Below are 23355 nucleotides of genomic sequence, written 5' to 3'. Positions count from 1 at the left end.
CTCCTGTGTAACGTATAAGGTTGCATAACCAGGTTAGCATAATTGGTTTTATCATTTTGAAGCATGGGTGAGATGTACTATATATTGGATTACCAACTTGAGATGGTTGTTTTTGGATTTTATAGTCCCGTGATTAATATACGACCAAATGAGTGTATTGCTATTCCGTTGTGGAGTTGAGAAATGGAGTTCTTTTAATTTCTAAATAGTCTGAGCAAGTTGCTGGCACATTTGACCCAGTGTAGTATGTGTCTGCTTAAGCTTTTTTTTCTTTGGAAGAAATGCATAAGCTTAACCTTTTATTGGTCAATGCATAAGCTTAAGCTTGAATGCTTGATTATACTTTTTTACTGCATATGCATATGGTATTATCCTTAACATTTCTTTTTCTAGAAAAGGTTGGACCTTGAGCTTTATATACCATCAATTGTGGTTATCTTTTACCTTCCATTTCGTTTGATTGTCTACCCAAGACATTTAAAAGAAGTTGATTGATTAAGCTAACTAGCTAAGCGAGATGGTAAAAGCATGTAAACTGTTTTAGGAAATGAAAACTTTGCATGAACATCCTTTATGATGTGTAGGCCAATTGATATATCGGCTTTCATCTGTATAAAATAGTTGAGTAAAGTGTTTGATAAACTTTAGTGTTAAATGGTCGTATTGTACCCAATTGAGATATCAGCTTTCATTTGTCTAAAAGAGTTGAGTAGATTGTTTGATAAACCCCAACTCTGGTTGCACCCCAGTTGTGGAATGACTTTGAATTTGTATGATGTGTAAGCTGGCTGCACAATGAGGATATGATTATCAGATTTGTGGTCTGGATCATGGTTAGTTGTATCATAATCACCAACAGCTAAAACTAGTTTTGATCACGGTTTCTCGTCTATACTTCAAACTGGGGTCATCGAAGGAAATAGGTGGTGAAAAAGGTGAAAAAGACTTTCTGTAACTTTGTAATTGGTATAATTACCGAGTAGGGATTTTGTAGCCTGATTATTTATTCCTAATTGAATGACCTTTTCTGTCTCCCTTTCTTTTCAACTGTAACTACTTAGGGAGTTAGAGGTAAACTTGATTATTACATTGATATTAAGATACAGGTTTCTTTACTGCCCAGATTTTGTGAATAAAATCTCATCGATATGTTATGTACCTGCTAGACTTGAGCCAGTAGCAAAGGCCACAATTTGCTGTTTGTGTCCATGACCATGATCGAGCTATGCCTTTACCATTAGGAATATCACCAGTAATGTGCCATTGAGCCATAGACATGAGATTTGAATAAAATGTTTCTTGTTTTGCATGTCCTTCAATCATTAACAATAATTTTCTTTCTCTGCATCCAAAACAATAGTTTAACTGAATCATCTACTCGGACTCCAGCTGAACCTTGAGACTGATTTTGTGGTGTTCTGATTCAGTCAAATTAAGAGAGATTATTTCACCCATCAAACCAAGTGTAAACACAGGAAGAGGGAGTAGTTTGAACATATATAACAGTGAGTACGTAAAACTGGTAAATGGTCCAACAAAAACTTCTTCTGTTTTACTATGCCAGACCTGAAAACCCCAGTGATAGTGATGCCCTGCATCAATTTTGGGGTCCATGCCTAGTAACCTATCTTGTTCTGTACAAACATTCATACATGCATATATTTATATGTATATTTATACATGTAAAGGCATCAATATTTATTGGTAGAGATATGTAATAGCATGGGCGGCAGGAAGTGTGGGAGTTTCAACAATTCTAAGAGAAAATGCACATGCCTTGTAGTAAATAAGTTGTAAAAAGGGCAAAACTTGTGGCTAGGGTAGAGCTCTATGCAGTTGCAAGTCTCTGTCCAAGACTTGATAGAAAGACAATGAGCTAGACTATAGTAGTACTAGCAGTCTAGAGAGAGTTAGAGAGAGATAGAGAGAGTTAGAGAGAGATGGAATATATGATATTGTGATGTGTGTGATCTTGGGAGATATGGAGAGGAAAATAAGAGCCAAAATATGATTACCCGAAAGAAAAGGGATACACCAACGCGGCTGGGAACTCGATTATGAGGTAAGCAAACCCAGATTTTGGATAAGAAGGGGGACAGATAGAGCTTCACTGCAAAATCCAAGTCTTAAAGTTGATCAAAGAAACAAGACTGAGACTATTGTGGAACAAAGGAACAAAAACTCACATGCACCTTTGCCCTATAGGGCTTTGGCTAATTGGCTTTGCTTGTGAGAGAGTGAGAGACTCAGAGAGAGAGAGAGAGAGTAATACTGAGGCTCAGAGTCCCAAGCCCTACATGTAAATGCATGAGAAGGAAAGGCAATCTTCATGATGATAGTGTCAACATCAACAAATTATGCAATCTGCAAAAGTTGAATTGGAAAGACAGAGGGAGATGTACAATAAGTCAGGATTATCGAGACAGAAAGCTTAGCTAGCTGAGGAGGAATGAGACTACTGCTGCAAGTTCTGGTTGAATTCAAGGAGAAATATTCAATATATTTTATGTATTTACATATATTATATGCTTTCCAACCAAACTTTGGTATAAAATAGGCAGATGCATCTTTATAAACTTGCATGAACATGCAGAAACCTATATGCTGCGGATTATACTATTTTCTCCAACAGAAAATATAAATAAGTATGAAGTGTCACTCTTTTTCTGCTGCTGTTGCAAGCAAGATAGTAATGACTAGAACCCAGAAAGGGTTCGTTTTTTCAAGTAACAGTGAGCATATATAGCTATGGGTGCTATATATATATGGATATTACACACAGAAATACCACATTGCGTGTGTGGGAGGACTAAGAATTGGGACGGTTAGGAAGGTACAAAAATAAGAGAATTGGGAGTGGCAAAGAATGATGAAGCTTTTGGTCGATGATGATCCTACACACTGCTCTTACATGACAAGAGCATATAAAAGCTAGCCCGGGAAAGCACGACAACACATTTTGTTAAATTTATTGGTTTTGGCATTTATTTTGGGGCGCGTGCTCAGTAGCTTAAAGGACTGCACTGTAGAATTTCATGGCAGTAGTGTATTATATTTTCTGGGGGCCATGGATTCTTTCCTTTGCACTTTACCCCTTAAATTTTGCCCTATCTATGATTCTATGTCGCATTCGTATATCTATCATTCACTATTCCTTCTTCCTACATAGAGTTTGTGCCCCCTTCTTAAAATGCAGTTATGCAGTAATTAAGTTCTGAAGAACTTGAGCCGTTTTAGAGCTTTATTCCGTAAATTACTAATTAAATTGATCAAAACCATTTAATCAGTAACTAGTATTTATCTGAAAAATAGATGAAATTGTTCCAGCAATAGCATACCATTATAGTTTCCAAACTTCTGCTTTCACCAATGAATGCAATTCAATCTGTATGCATGACACATATATATATGTGATGCCTCTCATAATCCGAACTTGTTCCATCTAATCTCATGTATGTCTATCAAAGCCTCACAACTCTTGCTGTCTTGCGGAGATATGGGGAATAATGTGTAGGTACGTGCATCCCTGCATTTTCAATAAATTTTAAGTACACAGCTTAATTGTGAATTTTTGATTCGATCCTTACCAAAGGATCATGTACATTTTTAATCATCAGTTGCCTTAAGGATTGTAATATAATTGCAAGCAAGACTCAATAATAAATTTTATTGAAGCAGGGATATGCACACATTCTTCCCCATAGCTACAAGTCTATAACAGACAAGACGGAGCTTGTTCGTTGAATTGGAGTTTCTGCATTTAATTGCAATATATAGCTAGAAGTCTAGATCTGAACTACGAAAAAAAAAGTGTTTTAGAACAAAAAATCGGTTAATTTCGACTTGGTAAAAAATACAATTTAAAGGTAAAAATAAATATTTATATCAGCATTACAACTGAAATTAATGATTAATTAACATGCACTACTTATGCCACCATTTGATCTAGTGGCATATATAATCTCTCGTTCGTAAGAGAAAGATCGTGATCGAGTTCGATTGACTCAAGAAAAAATTAAACTAGTATGTTGCACTACTTTGTGGTTTATTTAGAGTTCAAGGAACAAGATTAAATATGAAGGTCTTAGGGTGGATGCTACACGTGTATGTTCCCTCATTTCAGGCCATGTTATTTCATCAAGTAAGTTAGCCACTGGATGCATGTCTAATTCTATTGAGGAGCTTGTGGTTTTGAAGAAAGTTGGGGTTCAGTGCCGGCTTAGGCGTGCTCCAAGAGTAATCGAAGTTAACTGTCGTCCTCCTCCGTATGGGTGTATTAAGTTGAAAACTGATGGGGCATGAAAAAATAGTTCGAACAAAGCTGGTTATGGCAGGGTATTTCGTGATTACAGTGGCAAAGTTATAGGTGCCTTTTGCTTTAACTTAAATATTCCAAGCTCTGTTGTTGCTGAAGTTATGGTTGTTATCAAGGCTATTAAATTAGCTTGGGTACAGGAGTGGAAGCATATCTGGTTGGAAGTAGACTGAGAGCTAGTTCTTAGTTTCATTCGCTCTCCCACTTTAGTGTCTTGGCAACTAAATGTAGAGTGGAGCGATTATTTGTATCGAATTTCTCAAATAAACTTTTGCTCTTCTCATATATTTCGAGAAGGTAACAAAGTACATTACATATGCATTGACAAATGAAGAAATAAAATCTTTAGGTTTGACGTGGTCGGACTTGCCCCTAAATTTTGTTATTTTTCTTTGTAATAACGATAGGTTAGGGCTTCCCACCTTTCGTTTCTGTTAGTTTTTGTTGTTTTGTTGTGAGTTATAGATTTGTTTTTTGTTTTTGATAGGAATTGAGTTAGGTCTCTCCTACTATGGTGTATTTCTCTTTTTTCTTTTCAAAAAAAAAATTAAAATAAAACAAATAAACTAGTACGTTGTAACCTCAAGGTTAAAATAAAACACACCACTTTTACTTAATTTCACACATAGGTAATTGTTTTTTTTAGGGAGCGTCAAGCATTAGAGAGTAAAAATTACATATAAATAACTCACCCTAAAGAGGATACGACAAAATTGAGTCGCCATAGGAAGCCTTGGTTAGTCTAAAACCAATAAGCAATAGCTAACATGCAACTAATACAAGATCAGAACAAAATACGCAATCAAAGGGCGATTTTCTGACAATGTGAGAGAAGAAACCGGAACGGAACCGATCACTTCTCAAGTTTATTCCAAAACCGATAGAACCTCGATACCTACTCGGAGACACCCCAAAAACTACCACTTACGGCCACCACAAAAGTAGAATAAGTACCTCCATCTGCAACCCTGAAGCTAATTGTTACCATGTGACAAATAAATAAATAAACAATTTCTCCAACCACACTATACGATCACGGTACATAATCCTCAAAACAATTGATCGAGAGAAAATTCGAATTATATTACTAATGAGCTAATCGATAATTTCTAAAACGTACAGTGCTCCTCATACATATCATTTCATGGTCAATACGAAACTGCGAGTGTCTTGTATTATTCGAGTAATCATTTGATTACTAAAGGAATCTAGCTAGCTATCGAGTCTTCTCATTTGATTTAAAATCTATCTAGATTTGATTCAAAATTCTTGTACGTTAACGTATAGGTAAAAGACTTTCATCCGATTCAAAATCCATAGAATTACAAATTGAAAACATGCATTTTCTTTTATCAAATCGCTAGCTGTACTGTAAAAATCCAGATTGCTTTAATTCAATTTTCCAAAAGGTCTCGATCAGTAACCTAATTCCCAGCTACATAGCTCAGCAGATTATTAATTCTACTGCATATATAGAAGTTAGCAGTATTCAATTTCCAACAATTGTAGAGTCTGGAATTTCACAGTGAAGATTTGATGATCATCAGCTTAAGATCTATGCAGGCGACACAGAACCAAAAAATAGAAACCCTAATGGGAAAGAGACTCGAGTACAATACATCTGCAAAGCTAGCTTTGCCTATGCTGCTAGGGTAGCAGTATTTCATCAACTGCAATTTACAGTTTTGCCCATGACCAATAACCCTAGGGTAAAGTACAAGAATATCTCTGTGGGTCTGGCTAGCTCTTGGGACCTCATTTGAAATGTTATATGGAACACCCAGCTCTATGATCAAAGAAGAACACCCTCATCTCCAAAATTCCCCACCATGATTTTTATGCCCCATTCATTCATTCATTCAGAGCATGCAACGCCCCCCCCCCCCCCCCCCCCTCCTCTCATTTTCTTTCCAATCCAATACATCACTTCATATCATGCCCTGCCCACACCACATACAATCATATTTTTTGTTAATATTTCAAAAGTGAAAGTGCACCATATGCCTTTTCATCCAAGTAATTCCAATCATACCCTTCCTAGCTTCCATCTTTCTTTTGTCCCTTCCCTTTCTATGAACACCTCTCTGTCAACTTCAGTCCTTCTCTCTCAGATATTTCTTTGATCTCATTTCCCCTCCACATTATAAACCCAAATCCCCAATCCCAAAATCATTTCATCAACTCCAACCTTTCTCTCTCATCTTCACCACTCTTCAATTCTCTCAAAACTATCACCAATGGAGCCACAACCAACTGAGGATGGCAACAGAGCAGCTGGGGGTAGTGCTACCATGGTTTGCAGGCAGAGCAGTACCAGATGGACTCCCACGACTGATCAGATAAGAATCCTCAAGGAGCTTTACTACAACAAGGGAGTTAGGTCCCCAAGTGCAGAGCAGATTCAGAGGATCTGTCTCCAGCTGAAACGGTACGGGAAGATCGAGGGAAAGAACGTCTTTTACTGGTTCCAGAACCACAAGGCTCGGGAGAGGCAGAAGAAGAGGTTCACTGCGGATGTTCATGTTCCCATGCAAAGATCAGGGCTTGTTGGGAATGCTAATTGTACTAATTGGAAGCCTGATGATCAGTACATGAACATGAACAACAAGTACTCCAACATTTGTCAAGGTAATGTACCAAATTGATGACATACTTTAACCTTTTTGATCCCTTGATTTTTAGTTCTTGTACTTAAGTTGGGTCTTTTGAATTTCAGGGGTTTCTTCTGCACCTGCTTCTGCTTCTTCAGCTGGCGGTGTGATTGCTTTTAACGGGCAGATGGGGAACTGTGGTGGTTATGGATCTATGAACATGGAGAAGAGTTTTAGGGTAAGCACTTGAAGATGAAACCAAAAAGGGTGTTTCTTTTATGTCTTAATTTGCTACAACAAGTTTATAAATGCCAAGGAGCAAACAAATTGTACTAGAAACCCATGTGATCACAGTTTAACTTTCATCCAGTAATACTTAGGTGAGGCAAATTTGAACCAAACAATTCCTACACACTCACACATTTCACCATGAATTTTGAATTTTCTATATTGAGGAACATTGGCCCTTTTGAGTAAATTGTAGAAGTAAGAAACCAGTTCTCTATTATTCAGGACAATCTTGTTGGAGCATATATATATTTGTAATGAAAATGTTCTTTTAAACCAGGATTGCTCAATCTCAGCTGGAGAAGGAACTGGTACTACTGCTGTTGGTGTTGGTGGATCCCTTGGTCACAATTTTGGGTCATGGGTCGGCGGCGGTGTTGACCCATATTCCTGCTCATCCTACACTTCTGGTACTAGTACTACTTTCTTTGACATGAAAGAACAAACCTTCATGGAACAAGAAGAAGAATATCACCAGGAGATTGAAACCCTCCCACTGTTCCCCATGCACGGTGAGGAATTCTTTGGCAACATCAAGACTTCTTCCGAGGGCGGCAGCGGCTACGGCTACTACTCCGGTAGCTGGGGTGGTTACAACGGTGGCGCTCGCACTTCCCTTGAGCTCAGCCTCAACTCCTACGGCTACAACACCCTCAATTACCACTGAAACCCAAGATTCCTCCTTCCTTTACAACCTATCCAATGCAATTAGCTAGCTAATTGTTCTCAGTACTAATTAATCCCCCTGACATGTGTCATGCAAAGAACTTTTCATTTATGCTTATTTATATATCTTACTTTCAGAGTACTTGCTCTTTTCCAAGAATATTCCATCATTACTTTGCTAATTTAGATGCATGACCTAATAATCCAATGATTAATTAATTATTAACCCTCTAATTAACTGAGCTAGGTCTACGTCAGTCTTCTTCAGTCCTCATCACCAACAAGAACACGATCACGGTGAAGATTTCCTGAGATTACTAAATTTTACTGTCATGGATGGTTTGCCGTCGCCATCTTTGAATTGAATAGTGGCATTAATTACTTACTGGCTCGGTCATTTTCAAGCTCTAGCTTGAAGATCGATCAGGGTAGATGGTGAATAATGGTGGTTTTCACCGGCTTGCTCTGTACGTAGTCGTGACGTAGTATCTCGACAGAGATTAAGGTGGGGGCCTTAGATTAGTTAGATTACTTGTGAAGAAGAAGTAGAACTGGGTGAGTGTGTATTATTATGAGTAGGGTTCCAATCTGTGCAAGGTTGTGAAAAGATTTGCGAATGATATGAACAAATGCGTATAAGGAAAAATATGCAGCAAACTGCTGTAGCTACGGCAAAATGATGAGAATGTGTGAATATATATGCAGCCGTTTTCTTATAAAGTTGGAGTTGGAGTAGTATAAGTTTTGAAGTTCGAACCCACTTAGAAATTACCAAAAATATTCTTTTTCTTGTTCTTTTAGATATGGAGGAAATTGTTTCACTGTCCCATCAAGCAAGCTAGCTAGCTGGACTATATATATAGAATAGTAACAGTAGTATGAAATTGTGAATATCCCAAATCAAATCTTTGTCTATAAGCTTACTTGTAAAACATACATAGCTAGTTATGTTATGTTTCATTTAGTCTTGTATGCGTTTGCATTGTTCAGTTAAATTGATCGATCATTTGAAATTGAGAAGATATTTTCATTGAACAATTTGGTGACTGAGTTTTTGTCAAAATTATGACATGATCTGATTGAAAATCATTCATCTTATATAAGTATAATGTTATTCAGTGGCGGAGATTATTGCGTTGTTCATCGGTTTGTCATATAATATTTCAATTCAAAACGTAGGTATATAAGTTACAATTAACGATTGCAATCAACCAATATGCCTCTATCCTCTTCTTATGCAAATTTTCAAGTGAATTAGAGAATAAAAACCATAATGGTAGCTAGTTAGACGTGCAAATGGTAGAAAGAGTAACACACCAAGAGAAAAATATCATGGAAAGAGGCTCTCTGGATTTGAAGAAATTGCAAACCCTTTGGTACTAGGGTATATGACCATAGCCTATATTTATAGCCAACCCATATACACCAATGAATATATATATATATATATATATATATATATAAATATATATATATATATAAGCAATAATGTTTGCTTATGGATTGATTAAATAAAGAACAGCTTTAGAGAAGCCATATATACAACACCACATATGTGTATGCATACATGCATTTATGCTCATATTGTACGCTTCCTACATTTCACCAACGAATACAATTCAACAATTGTATGCTTGCGAGATTCATAGATCCAATGTACATATGGGGATCCTCCTCCTCTCATCAGTTTCTCTCTTCCTGTTTTTCTGTTGGTCACCCCAAAAAAACCAACCTGTTCTTTTTCAATCTTCTTAATTTTCACTCATATCAACATATGAGCGTGAATAATATTTATAGACGGTAGAGATGAAATGCGAGTCTAAAAAATTGTGATACGAGTCATATGTCACACACATGCACAGAGCTAGACATTCACCTACTGAAATTATAAATCCCTTTATGATATTATGCATACATGAATGTTTTGTTCATTTATCTTTGCGTCTGGTAGAGCATAACCTTAGCTTTGTGATCTCAACCCCTCCATGTATGAGGTCCCCATCGCCAAGATTTTGTGTGGATGCATTTCCTTTTTCTGGTTTGGCAGAAGTTCAAACTTCACAGCTTGTGGGAGTGACCTCGATGTCGTTTAGAGCGTACAAGGTCTTTTGAGAGGAGAAAACGACAGAGGGGATGGTCTCTGGGTCGGATAGAAATAATTTATGGAGATTTAGTTGGGGATCGAAGCAGATCTTCAAAGCTTTCTGAGACTTGGAGTACGTAATGTCCCTTACTAGCAAAACGAGGCGTCACATACATCATGATTGTGAGCCTCTTTCATGTAAAGTGTTTCAAAGCCATGTTACGACTTGGCCTCATTACCGTTTCGATCACAACTGGTTTTACCTCTATGGAGTAATCACCAAAGAATGTGAGCCGTTGGGTTAGTTTCATTTCTGTCTTAATCCGCAGTAGAAATTCACAGTCAAGCAATATAATTATTTTTAGCAGACTCTTTGTTGTAAACCTGACCGGTAAAGGGTGAATTTTTTGGAAGGCATGGTCTAAATTCTAAAATGGTACTTGAACAAGAGGAAACACCCATTGTCTCTAGTGTGACACAGTGCCACAGACCCACAGTGCTCGGTGGTCACCACCTCTTCATATCTGACCTGACATTTTATCTCCAGAAAATAATTTACAATCATGGAATATTCATACAATCAGAAAATTGGAAGCTTGTAGTTCTGTAAAAATTTACACTTTGATGCCTGACACTGACTTTACAAAGGGTGGGAACTACAATCTTGACCTTACTGGCAGAGCATCTATAAACCCTTGAAAAAGAACTTAGAATTCTAACCATACAGGATTGTCGTTTCTCTATTCAATTGGGTCCTAGAGGTAAGGTACATGACAACAGACAGATGGGAAAACTCGGTTGCTTCAAGCCTTCAAGATTCACATCTACTTGGACAGTTAGAATGATATCTTTGAACTGCTTTTTGCAAGAAAAGTAGAAATCAAATCAGAGCAGCTGGCAAAAACTTCTACTTCCTTCCACCAACATAAGCTGCCAGTTTAGACAAATCCGGTATCCAAAATGATAGTTCAGAAGAACCAGTTGCAAACATGAGGCTTCCTGGAGCCCATTTGATAACAGGAGGTTCACTTTCAGTACTGAGCCAACTTGTGACCTGGACAAATCATGAACATTATTTGCATGTTAGAGGGTGCATAAACAGTGTTTATAACTGGAAACACAGAATTATCATTATCATACTTCTTTCCCGCTTCGAACACTCCAAGCATAGACACTACCATCACCTGAACCTGCAAAGGTTTAGAAACCAAGAAATCACATGTCTGCCAGTCTAGTAATCATACAAGCTTACTTTGTCATAGATGTTTCCTAGGAAGTCTATTGCATAAAGATATATAGATGGAAATGATATCAAAGCCTTTCAGAAACTATGCATTCAAAAATGCAGTTCATTAACAGCAATCACAAGCATGGTTTCCAAAACTTCATCACATGACATGAATTTATGGGAACTTTATGCCCATCTGAACACAACAGTAAGCAAGATACTATCTGCCCAAAACGAAAAAAATGTAACAGGAGACATGCATACCTGACATAACAAACATCCCATCTGGGCTAAAAGAAGCCTCTAATGTAGCAGTGCTTGACACGGGCTTTACATTGTAAGTGGATAACTAAACAACAATGACAGCAAAACCATATTAGAAAGACTACACTGCAACGCATATCCATTAACTCAAAGCGAGAAAAAAAAAAACAGTTATGGAGAAAACTACTTACAAGCGTGCCGCGGAACGAATCAAGTACATGAATATGTCCATCTGTAGTTGTTAACAGCATAAGTCTCCCATCATTACTGAACTTTACAACATTTGCATCAGACATGTCTCCCCCAACAGAAAATATATCAAAGGGACCCTACGAAAATCAAATTATCAAAGTCAGTGATTCTGAATTCTTCATACACATACACCACAAGACAGCTCCCAACTTTCTCTGTCCACATATGTATTGAAAGACAAACAACTGACCTTTTCATACATGCGGGCGTCAAACATTCGTATGTAACCACCAAATGCAACTGTAAAAACTAGCCCTTGGTCATCGTAAGCTGTAGCAGGCCTTCCTTGTACATGTAAAAGACCCTATCATATGAACACAAATTAGAAATTTTTTGAAGTAAGCAGTTTCATATAAGAATCCAGCACAGTTTCACTTCCAAGCATCTACCTGACATTTCTCGACTCGTTGATCCCAAAGCATAACTGTCCTATCAAGAGAACCAGAGATGAAGCACTCTTTCCGGGAGCACAAACTAAGTGAGACAACCCTAAAAACAAAGCACATTCTTCAATTACAATGCGTAGTGTAAGCACTCAGAGTAAAACTCAGGGCAATCAGCTTCACACTCCCTACCTGTCGTGATGGCCTTTGAAATAGCGCAAGTACTTATTGTCATTCAACGAGAGAAGCCTCAGCGATTCTGTAATGAATTCAACATGTAAATAACAGATTCCAAATTCCAAACAAGCCACACAGCTAACAGAGTAAAATACCAAATCCAAAGCATACCATCCCAGCCATTTTTCGAAGAGTATATAACCGTGGTAGGATGAGAAGTAAAGCAAACCAAATCAACCCCATACTTTTTGCTGTTAATTGTCTTCAAGCACCTGCCAAAAACACAACCAAACCCTAAAACCTAAACCCAAAACCAACCTCACATTTCCCAAATCAACAAAGAAAACACCTTTAAGCCTTACGTCGCAGTGGAGACATCATATAACCGAATCGACTCATCATCACTAGCAGTCACTACGTAACTCGAAGCCTTGTGAAAATCCAACGAACTGATTCTACCACTCTGTAAAATTCCCAATTACTAATTCAAATTAGGGTTAATTGAGCTCAAATCAATCCGAAACAGAGAGATAGAGGCAATTACGTAGTCTCGGAAAGCGAGCCCGACTTCCATGCTCTGGAGAATTTCCTCCGTCAGCTCCAGAGAGACCTTGTCTTCTCTTTCCGGTACACCTTTTTCGCGCCCAAAATTGAAAAATTCAAAACCCTAATTTCTCTACTGATTGAAATTGAAATCGAAATCGAAGACGAAAGCTTTGGAATTTGGGTTACCTGCCATTTGGGGATTGCTTAACGTTGCTTATTGTTTCTATCTGATTTCGGAGCAGCACTGGGTCTTCCCGCCAGAGTTTCGTCGTCTCTAACCTCCGGACGGGTCGGGTTTTAATTGATTTAAAGCCTCGAAGAAACCCGGTTATGGAATCGGGTGGGTTAACTTGAAATACGTAATTGCGGGCTGGCGGAGTTTTTGGCGGGCTGGACGGTACGTATGTGGGTTGGGCCTACCCAAGCTGGTCGGCCCGTCTTTAAAATAATAAAAAGGCTAAAACGATGACGTAAAGGAGGAAACCGGGGTTAACAGGCGATGAGTTACATGTCACAAAAGAGAGTTAATTTATATAGTTTGGCCGGATCATATAATTCATAATCGAGTAAATAATTGCTTCGTTGCATTCACCTATATCATCAACTAATCAAATACGATTCTTCTAGTTGACACGATTGCAGATATTGATCATTCAATTTTAATTGCTGGTTGGCATAATAACTATCTATGACTTCGACTTTCGTGGCTTAAGTTGTGTTAGAGGCTTCTGTTTGTAATTGTTTATTTTTTTTCTTATATTTTTTTATGAAAAAAAAACTAATTAAACAAGAAAAGAATTAATTGTCTTAGAGAGTTCAAAGATTCTATCCTATTTAAAGTTTTAAACTATATCATATCTATAACGATTTATACACGGATACACCTTTATAATCCTCTTGTACTATAACCCTAACTCTTGTGCCACAACCCTAAATCTAGTCATCAACCATTGAGAGGAGGACGAAGATGATTATGGATTTTATGAGGAATCCTGGACGTTACAACACTAGACGTAGCACAATTCCTTTTTGGATGAAAGACCGGAAGAACAAAAGAGGAGAAGAAGAAGACTTTGATCTCGACTTGTCCTTCATCATCCACCACGGCGAAGGAATCGACCCTCCGAGTGAAAGCATCTCAGAGCGGACGTACTTCTTGGTGTGGTGGCTCGTACCCGGGATAGATAACTGGGCTCCTTTTCCGGTGGAGGGGAAGCCTTTTGATCCTGCATGGAATAGAATTTGGACTCAACGAGTGGATAAACATGTGTGGCCTTACTTTATATATGTGGAAGTTATGAGGAGGCGAGACAAGTCGGCAGCGGGGACTTCCGGTGGCATAGCGACGGTGGTGGAGAATGGAATAGAGGAAGTTGTGGAGCCGGGAACTCCCGGTGCGACTGTGTACGGCATAGAGTCAGTGAGCCGGTGCAAGATCCCTCTGCCGAGGCCTGGTGAGAAAACTTCAGGGAGGTATGAGCTTGTGAAGGGTGACGGGACTGGGATGGCTGTACAAGGACGTGTTTTTGTCACGGTGCAACTAAAGAAAATAATCAAGGTAGCTTGAGGATCAAGCTTTGATGAAATTGAGTCTCAGAAAAAATGTTAGGTTTTGTTTCCCTAGTATCTTTGTTTCAGACGGATGAAATTGATGTGATATGAATTTAATTATCACAAGGAACTAGGTTTTTTCACTGATTATATTTTCATTATGACTGATCTTGTAAGTTAGAGCACATCTATATTTTCCTAAGTCGATCGTTATCTATTATTGTTTGTTATTTTTTGCCGTTGTTGTCTGATTTTTTAAGACAATGGTTTTTATTTTTACCATTGTATATTGGTTTGGTCCTAGAGGAAATACGTGCTTGAAATCCTTGAATGAGGTGTGTGAAGGGAGGAGGCAAGAGTGAGGGTTAATTAATTAAATCCTGTTAACAATGAATTAACCTCCGTAATTATTACTTTAAACAGAAAACGTGAAAACGAATTAAACTTCAGAAAGGGGAAGAAACACACGAAATATGATCATGAAATTCCCTGGAAATGCATATCAATTTACAATTCACTCTCCTAACAATTTCGACAAACCCCTCTACAGAGAGAACGTACAGAGAAAGAGGGTAGAATATTAAGGGACAGGTAGTTATATAACCCAGTAATACTCGTACAAATTCACAATTACTGACTCTCATTAACATATGTCACGTAGTTAACTAGCACAGGTATGATGACATCTAGATCCACAGCGGCATCAGTATTGCAACTACTGGCACTACTACCTGACGATCGCCGGTTGTCGTCGTCGTCGGGAGAAGCTTTCTTCTTGATGAACTCGATGCAGTCGGCGACCGCCTCGCTGTGGTGAGGGTCATAGGGAGAGTATGTACATTGCTGCACATAATCTGTGGATCGATTTTGGTTCGCTGTGGACCTGTTGGACACTGCAGACAACATGATCAACCGCAAAACCGCCTCGCGAAACCGCTCGAGCAAGGTCATGGGAGATACTAGGGGTTTGGAGGTCTTGAACTTGTTGGTTTTCATCAGCCTGGGAATGCATTGGGTGGTTCTCATCTTGGGGCTTCCTATGGGTGTCTGCATTTCTTGCAAGCCTTATTCAGTTGTGGTCGTTGAAGCATATGAGAGACAAAGGGAGGGAGAGGTGTATTTATATGAGAATCTGTTTGCATGGAACGACAACTCGGATTCATTTGTTTATGAATTGCTTGTTGGTTTGGTTGGTTTTAGTAGTGGGAGAGTGAGAGCTTGGGGCTTGGCTAAGCAAACTCCATCTTTTCTAGCTCAGTAATCGGCTCTGCCTGTGTTCAAGCTGCTAGCTAATACATATAACATATACTAGAATTAATATGGAAATGTTATAAGGTGCATACGTTCTTCTGTTTAGGTAGATATGAAATACTTCATCGGAACGTTACACCGAAAATCCGATAGTAATTCTTTTTCTTCGAAAAAAATACTGATATCATGGGACGTTGAAACTAAATAACGGCGTGAATTGTCTAACAGTAGTTATCGAAATTGCAATCTAGATTTGTAAAAGGGTACACACACTTCATTGATCGATCTCTTATGCACATAATGTGATCGGATAATACGAAGATAAAGAATTAAGGCAATGATTTCCCAAGTTTGTAAGCTAATTAAGCCATGCCAGTGGCTCATAGCTGATGAAGTAGAGGAGATATACCCATGGATATATGTGCAGGCATGTTACTGCTATGAAAGTTTTGTCTTCATCACTTGGTATGCTTCACATGGCTGCATGTGCATGGAGACATAAAACTACTACTATATACATGCATGGTGTCAATTCAAGCAGTATTCAACTTCCTCTATTCAATTCCGCCGACTTACCTGCCAGGAAAAGATCGAAGCAAATGAAATCCTTATTGTTTATGTGCGTGATCAATTATATAGCAGTACGTCCCCAGTTGTATTTTCTTCCACAAATTTCTGGGTTTACGTGGAGGAGATGAAACACAATAAACAAAGAGGTATGTGAGGGGATGGAGCAAGTTAAGTAAGGTACGTGGGGGTCAAATCTCTCTCTGCCCTCCACCACCATGCTTATATGTTGGATTTGCTGTCGGTCTGTGTTTTTTTGCTTGGTTAACTCGTCCATGGGATTGGGGGAGTTGTATGCTGCGTAGGATTGACTATACACGTACGTACATACTTAGAAACCTAATTGAGAGTTGATTAAGATGATGAGCTTATTGTTTGTTATCGATTAGTTTGGCAGATTTATAGGAGAGAGAAAAAAAAAAGTGTAAACCAATCGATAAGCGCTATTAGTTTGGGGGCAGGCTTGAAGCAAACGTCTAGACGGGTTAGCTAGACGGACTTGTTTTACAACGCTGCATATAGTCAAGGTTCGAAAATTCATTAGGCACTACTAAGGCATGAGGCTAGCTTGGAACGCCTAGACATCGTCTAGACGGGTTGGGCGGCTAGAACACTGATAATTTTGTGATATGATTGAAGATGACATCAAGTTAAATATGTACTACAATAGGTAGCTAGGACAAAAATTAAGATCTCAATCCGGTGATGAGTTAGAGTACCGTGAAGGCATGAACTTCACTGCTAACAAATATATGATACAGAACATGGCAATTCATTAGTTGGCATTTGGTAAAAGCAGCAAGCCATCAAAGGCAAGGCAGCAAATTCAAAATGCCATCAAAGGCAAGGCAGCAAGCCTTTGATTAATTGATTTCTTAATTTCAAGTCCGATCCCTATTTTCTCCTCATATATATGACACAAAAAGTGGTAGTAATAGTCATTAACAATGACAACGTTATAGTATCGAACACCAAAATGCAAAAAAGAAATGGAGAGAGAATACATACATATACATGCTCATATTTTGCATAATCCGACGATCATGGGTATCAGCCTGATCTTGGAGTCCCTACTTGAAGGGTTTTGTTTTTGTTGAAAAGCCACCCTATTAGAGGCTTCTTCTTGTTCATCTTCTTAACAGAAGATGGACTTCTCATCCCCTCTGCTTGCATTTCCTCTTTGTTAACAATGACTTGGGCAAGTGAAGGAGGACTAGCAAATTTCACATATCTTTTCTTTTGTGACTCGTCTTCGTTTTGGTTAAATGCCCTCTTAGTTTCAAACTCCGTTGCGTTTTCAATGAACTTAAAGTCTTCAATCTCAGGATCCTGATGATCAACTGGGTGCTTTTGAAACTGTTCTCTTGCCTTCACGTAGTTGTACAGCTCTCTCCTTGCATGGTCGAGATCATCTCTGAGAGACTTTATGGAGTATGCCATTAACTTGTTTTCTTCTCTCGCTTTCTCCAGATGTTGCTGTGTTTCTTCAAGCTCAGCTGTTAGGACTTCAACTCGGGATTGAGCACGTCCATTCTCATTTGCTCCTGCAGCTCCAATCTGACAGATAAATCGTACGTGTACTAGAATGTGAGGAAACGTTGTCACCCAATATATGTTGTTTACATGTGATTGATTCGATCTGATTCTTAATTAGAAAACAAGCTAGTAACACACAACAATAGTAATACATAGAGATCATCTAACTCTAACATGCACCAATGCGACAATGCAATAATCCAAAACTAAAAGTCATGCACTAATGCACTATATAGTTCGAAAAGTGGTAATCTTGCTATCATCTAAGTCTTAAGGGTGAAGGCTAGTTTCAAATATAGAGGTTAATATATACAGGCCAATCAATGCTTTAAATATACAATGCAAGGTTTCTAGTTTTATTTGTTACTGCAAAATGAGAGAGGAATTGAAGAGCAAGAGCAAGAAAGAGACAATAGATGAACCTCTTTGAGCTTGTTGCCATAGATTTCCCCAACTAAAACTCTTTCACCAAACAACATCACTGCTTCCTTGACAGACCTGAAAGGCGCCCTGGTGTCAATCTCGGCACGCCCCCGGACCACCAGCTTGCCCTCTTCGGCGTTCATGCTTGCTTATCCAACACAGATCAAGAAGCTCCTACCACCTCGCTAGCTAACCCAATTTGCACAGATGATAGAGAAAGAAAGCAATGCTAGCCTGCAGTACTGTCATGAAATGAATGTTGAAGGTCCTTTAATACATATGTGTTTCCATAACCAGCAGAGCTATAAGGAAGTCGTTACAAATGGCGGGTGGTTTGATTTTAGATTACTTGGAAGAAGTTAAAAGAAAATGATCATGGGGCTTTGTTATCTTTGCGTCCACTTCACTAGAATTTTGTTAAGTGAAGTTGACAACGGTGGTTGGACCGTCTTGATCATCCTGTTACTGAGCTATATATGTGAAAAGCACTATCAACCTTGATTAGGACCCTGCAGCCTGCATCATATATCCTCTTTTAGATACACTTTATACACACACAATTTGTAACCAATGTTTTCTTATAGTAATCATCTAGTGACAACCATGTTAGTGACTAAATGTTAACTGAAACACTTGAGACGTCTTAATTTGATTAGAGATTTAAAGAATCTAATTAAGAAATATTTAAATTTGACAAGAATTTCCATCGAATTAAAATCGTGTTTTCCACCGACTTAGTGACTTAGTTTATCGGTTATACCAAATAACTTGGCTTCTTCAAAATGTTTTTAAAATGACTCAAATTTCTATAAAATAGTTAGGGAATTGATTATTTGGAACTCTTGTAGTTCCCTTATTAGCACCAGGAATTCAAAACAAAGAAGTAACACTAGAATCTGACTCTTGTGTGTGTTTTATGAAAATGTGACTTGTGTGTTGATTAAGTAATTGCGTTCAAGGTTACACTTCTACAACAATTTTGTTCTATTTCCTTGCATGAACACCAAATGTCCAAACGGATTACTATTATAACTTATAAGTCCACATTTTTTTTTCTTGGATCTGGCAGAACACTTGATGAAGAATTGTCTTCTGGTGACCTCATTTCATAAAACTACGAATCGACATAGTTTTGATCTGATTGCAGTGAGTAAACAAAAACAACACTTCGTTCGTAATTTAGTGAATACTACCACAAAAAGTTGCGTTTTAGGACGACACCAATTCTGTTTGCATTGGGATCAAGACTCGATAAAGGGGCTTGAAATTCAATTAGAGAAGACAAGACGATAAAGTGATAAACTAACTTTAGGAGTTGGGGTTCTAGGTTAACCCCTTGTTTTTCTTTTTAACAACTACCAAAGATCATCAAACATTCTTGTATGCACGGTGTGCTATGACTGCTTTATTGAGACAGCGAGTTTCTTGCGTAGTCAAATGGTTGCAGCCTTCTTACGACAGAGTGAAATATTCGCATAATGGGAAAACGGATATACATAGTCTTTTATGGCTCCATATGAGTTTTAGCTTTCCGTTATATCGCTATGTTTTATGCAAAGCAAATAGAGTTGCCAAGGATGCACTCTTTGCTAAATGGTTCTTGTTTGAATGCATAGGTTGTGTAGGGTCTCCTGATATTATGTCTATGTGTTTTTACACTATGAGGTTTAGGCTTTACGACCTCTTTTTGTATTATGTGGTTTCATTAATAATAACGGCGTGAGGGCTGTCTTCTAGCTCTTAGATTAAAAAAAATATTCATAATAGAATTATATCAACATTTACTAGCTATTTACGAATGATAAAAGGTAACGATTATTAATGACAAAAACATGCATGTAGATGTAGTGTTTAGACGAGAGTTGTTATCTAAATCGTCGGAATTCGTATAAGCATACTTCGAGAAATGAATCATATCAACTCATTTAAGAAGAACTTTGCAACTTTAAATCTAATTTGATCAAATCTTAAATCGTAAAATATATCAAATCGAAACCGCTACTAAACCTAGATCACATTTGAGTGCAGTCGATTAATTACCAGGATCATGACTGTAAACAAACATCTCAGTTTACCAGGATCATCGTTTAATTACTTAATATTTACACTGTCTGAGCCCGTTTGCCTGCGATTTCTAGCGCGAACACTTTCGAGGATCAGAATGGTGTAGATAATATGAGTAGAAGTGAAAGTGCAAAATAGAATTTCAATCGGACTCCAAGTCCGGCCCAGTGTTAGTTGGGCCTTGGCGGGTTCGGAAAACCCACTATAAAACGACCATCGTCCCCGACTCATTCAGTAGTAGAGACTGTAATACACCTCAATTCCCCCCCAATTCTTCCGACTCCCCGGGGGACCTGAGACACTGACAGTAAATAAACCTAACTCTTACTCCCCCAAAATCTCGTCCCAAAACCCTAATTTCCAATTTCTTCTATATATGATCCCTCTCTTCTCAGCCGCGCCCTCTTGAGCAGCGGCAGCTCCGGTTGCCTAGTACTGCTGCTCGGGGTTGAAGAAGAACCGAATTCACCGAAGCATCTCCCTCTGAAAATCGTCGACTCCGGTTCCGGTCCGGCTTTCCCGGAAAAGTTAGGGTTTCCTGTTTTCGTTTACTAACCATGAGTCCCGTTCAAGACTTCAACCAGCACTCTCGGCGCCTCGTCGAGCCCGACCTCCGTAAGCTCGCTCGCTCTCGCTCTCTCTCTCTCTCTCTCTCTCTCTCTCTCTCTCTCTCTCTCTCTCTCTCTCTCTCTTCTCTCTCTATTTGAAGCATAATTCAACTGTTCATTTCAATTCCTGAGCATTTGGTTAGTTTAGGAGTAGAGATGCTTGATTTTTCGATTGAATTTTGAGCTGGATTTTGTTTCGATGAATCGAAACAGCGATTCAGGTGAGGCTGCAGATGGCTATGGAGGTTCGGGACAGCCTGGAGATTGCGCACACAGCGGAGTACTTGAATTTTCTTAAATGCTACTTTCGAGCCTTCTCGGTGATTCTTCTGCAAACCACAACTCCGCAGATGACTGATAATCCCGAGCACAAGCTTCGGAACATAGTTGTGGAGATTCTTAACCGCCTCCCTCACAGTGAAGTGCTCCGCCCTTTCGTGCAGGATCTCCTGAAAGTTGCAATGCAGGTGTTGACCACTGACAATGAGGAGAATGGGTTGATATGTATTCGGATAATCTTTGATCTCCTCAGGAACTTCAGGCCAACTCTGGAGAATGAAGTTCAGCCGTTTTTGGACTTTGTCTGCAAAATTTACAGCAATTTCGAGGCCACTGTGAATCATTTCTTCTTTTTGAAAGAAGAGAAAGGTGCGGCGTCTGTGGCTGGGGACGATATCAAGCCTATTGACACTTCTTTGGATCAATCATTAAGTGGTGGGAGTAGTTCTTATGCTGCGGGCGGGAAGCTTAACCCCAGTACATGTTCTTTCAAGATAATTACCGAGAGTCCCCTGGTGGTCATGTTTTTGTTTCAGTTGTATAGTCGACTTGTCCAGACCAATATTCCTCATTTGTTGCCTAAGATGGTTGCTGCTATATCTGTCCGTGGTCCTGAGTCTGTTCCTCCGCACTTGAAGACTCAATACACCGAGTTGAAGGGTGCACAGGTGAAGGTAAGCAGCTGTTACTATCAGCATAGACCTATTCTTTTTGGTCATCACATTCATATTTTCTGTTTTATTCCTTTACTAATTTGTTTCTCTGATACTGCAGACTGTTTCGTTTCTGACATACCTGTTGAAGAGCTTTGCCGATTATATCAGGCAGCATGAAGAAAGCATATGTAAAAGCATAGTCAATTTGCTAGTTACATGTTCAGACTCTGTATCAATTAGAAAGGTATAATTTTTGTATCTTGATTCATTTTCTCCTCTTGTCATTTTCTTCTTTTCTGAGTGAGAGTCTGCAACATAGCTCTTTTGTTGATTGCAGGAATTGTTAGTAGCTTTAAAACATGTTCTTGGAACAGATTTCAAGAGGGGCTTATTTCCTCTGATTGATACACTATTGGAAGAAAGGTGATACTGTTGATTCGAGAGCTTGTTACGATTTCTTAGTTATGAAAAAGTTATATAGACTATTGCCAGGTTGACTGGGGCAAATCATGGATCAGTGCTTCATCTATATATAATGAAAAGTTATTCTTGTTACTACTAGCCTTCAAACATGTTTTTGGATTCAAGAAGGGTTTATTTCCTCTATAATTTAACTATGAAAGCATTGTTGTTCTTGACGTGTCCAGAGTTTTGGTCGGAACTGGTCGAGCCTGCTTCGAGACATTGAGGCCTTTGGCATATAGTCTACTTGCGGAGATTGTTCATCATGTTCGAGCGGACCTTTCCTTGTCACAGGTATTTCTATCTGGTGCTAATGCAAAATCAATCTGTTGTTAGTGTCATTGTCCGCACTGCAGTTCAAGCATTTGGCTCAGTAGGGTTTGGTTTTCTTTTTCAACGTGCAGTGCCTAATCTGGCTATTTTCCTTTTTTCTTTCTTTCTTTTTCTTTTTCTTTTAGTTTTCAAATTTCCTGGTTAAATAACTGATAATAATCCTTATGGGTTGGGCTAGGCTCTCTCTCTCCCAGACATAGTGCTGGGGTTGCTAGACTTGCAATTTGTAGTTTCTTGTTTGTGTTTGCCCCTTAACCGAAAAAATAATTGATATTTTCCTGCTTTCTCATCAATGATTCTCCCATCCTACACTAACAAACTTGCTTAATTGTGCTGCAGTTATCGCGTATCATATACTTGTTCTCAAGCAACATGCATGATGCTTCATTGTCATTGAGCATTCATACTACTTGTGCCCGCTTGATGCTGAATCTGGTGCATATACCAACTCCTATTCTTCATGATACTTTACTAATTTTTGTATTCATCTAGTATTCAGTTCGTGTAATATTTTTATGGACGTAGGTGGAACCAATATTCGAGAAAGGTGTTGACCAGCCATCGATGGACGAAGCACGGATTCTATTGGTCTGACTAACAGTCAAAAGCTTTTGCTAGAATTGTTTGAACTGGTAAAATTCATGAATTGTTTCTTTCTCTAGCTAATAAAAAATTTGTATCTTTGTAGGGGCGTATATTGGATGCTTTTGTTGGGAAATTCAGTACTTTTAAGCGTACTATTCCTCAGGTATTCTTTGATTGTTGACCCGTAGGTTTGCAGAGGTGATAATATCTGTTTGATGTGAATATATATATATATATATACACACAC

The 23355-nt window shown here is 38.6% G+C and overlaps 4 protein-coding genes across 4 annotated transcripts in view; 2 read left to right on the top strand and 2 right to left on the bottom strand.

The window, feature by feature from the left end:
• The first annotated feature begins 6552 nt into the window (after positions 1 to 6552).
• LOC101299240 (protein WUSCHEL-like) lies at positions 6553 to 7861 on the top strand. Its single transcript, XM_004289043.1, has 3 exons — positions 6553 to 6943; positions 7032 to 7144; positions 7475 to 7861. The coding sequence occupies exons 1-3, from the start codon at positions 6553 to 6555 to the stop codon at positions 7859 to 7861; spliced, it is 891 nt and encodes a 296-aa protein (XP_004289091.1).
• Positions 7862 to 10642: 2781 nt separating this feature from the next.
• On the bottom strand, positions 10643 to 13069 carry LOC101301613 (WD repeat-containing protein 82-B-like). Its single transcript, XM_004287771.1, has 11 exons — positions 12980 to 13069; positions 12792 to 12880; positions 12610 to 12710; positions 12419 to 12519; positions 12263 to 12329; positions 12077 to 12176; positions 11878 to 11991; positions 11627 to 11764; positions 11436 to 11520; positions 11084 to 11133; positions 10643 to 10997 (listed from the first exon to the last, which is right to left on the bottom strand). Exons 1-11 carry the CDS (start codon positions 12984 to 12986, stop codon positions 10851 to 10853), a joined length of 999 nt encoding a protein of 332 aa, XP_004287819.1. The 5' UTR covers positions 12987 to 13069; the 3' UTR covers positions 10643 to 10850.
• Positions 13070 to 17183: 4114 nt separating this feature from the next.
• LOC101301328 (WEB family protein At3g51220-like) lies at positions 17184 to 18414 on the bottom strand. The gene is made up of 2 exons (XM_004287770.1): positions 18121 to 18414; positions 17184 to 17719 (listed from the first exon to the last, which is right to left on the bottom strand). The coding sequence occupies exons 1-2, from the start codon at positions 18262 to 18264 to the stop codon at positions 17213 to 17215; spliced, it is 651 nt and encodes a 216-aa protein (XP_004287818.1). The 5' UTR covers positions 18265 to 18414; the 3' UTR covers positions 17184 to 17212.
• Positions 18415 to 20517: 2103 nt separating this feature from the next.
• Positions 20518 to 23355, top strand: part of LOC101301041 (transformation/transcription domain-associated protein-like) — a 19630-nt gene continuing 16792 nt past the window's right edge. Inside the window, exons 1-8 of the mRNA XM_004287769.1 lie at positions 20518 to 20800; positions 21007 to 21746; positions 21847 to 21972; positions 22066 to 22151; positions 22376 to 22484; positions 22863 to 22958; positions 23049 to 23111; positions 23212 to 23271. Coding sequence (XP_004287817.1) covers positions 20743 to 20800; positions 21007 to 21746; positions 21847 to 21972; positions 22066 to 22151; positions 22376 to 22484; positions 22863 to 22958; positions 23049 to 23111; positions 23212 to 23271 — 1338 coding nt within the window. The 5' untranslated portion in view covers positions 20518 to 20742. The remainder of the gene's footprint in view (positions 20801 to 21006; positions 21747 to 21846; positions 21973 to 22065; positions 22152 to 22375; positions 22485 to 22862; positions 22959 to 23048; positions 23112 to 23211; positions 23272 to 23355) is intronic.

Source organism: Fragaria vesca, linkage group LG1 (genome assembly GCF_000184155.1).
Source record: "Fragaria vesca subsp. vesca linkage group LG1, FraVesHawaii_1.0, whole genome shotgun sequence".
Taxonomy (NCBI): Eukaryota; Viridiplantae; Streptophyta; class Magnoliopsida; order Rosales; family Rosaceae; genus Fragaria; species Fragaria vesca.
This window is presented reverse-complemented; position numbering and strand designations above follow the sequence as displayed.

Excerpts from the sequence above, each read along its gene's own strand:
- LOC101299240 (XM_004289043.1), top strand. The coding sequence starts at position 6,553 with ATGGAGCCACAACCAACTGAGGATGGCAACAGAGCAGCTGGGGGTAGT. Across the intron at positions 6,944-7,031 it reads GTACTCCAACATTTGTCAAG|GGGTTTCTTCTGCACCTGCT; the intron begins GTAATGTACCAA and ends TTTGAATTTCAG. Across the intron at positions 7,145-7,474 it reads ACATGGAGAAGAGTTTTAGG|GATTGCTCAATCTCAGCTGG; the intron begins GTAAGCACTTGA and ends CTTTTAAACCAG.
- LOC101301613 (XM_004287771.1), bottom strand. Across the intron at positions 12,177-12,262 it reads TTCAAAGGCCATCACGACAG|GGTTGTCTCACTTAGTTTGT; the intron begins GTAGGGAGTGTG and ends CTTTGTTTTTAG. Across the intron at positions 11,134-11,435 it reads TGGGATGTTTGTTATGTCAG|GTTCAGGTGATGGTAGTGTC; the intron begins GTATGCATGTCT and ends AAACCTTTGCAG.
- LOC101301328 (XM_004287770.1), bottom strand. The coding sequence starts at position 18,264 with ATGAACGCCGAAGAGGGCAAGCTGGTGGTCCGGGGGCGTGCCGAGATT. Across the intron at positions 17,720-18,120 it reads ATGGCAACAAGCTCAAAGAG|ATTGGAGCTGCAGGAGCAAA; the intron begins GTTCATCTATTG and ends TTTATCTGTCAG.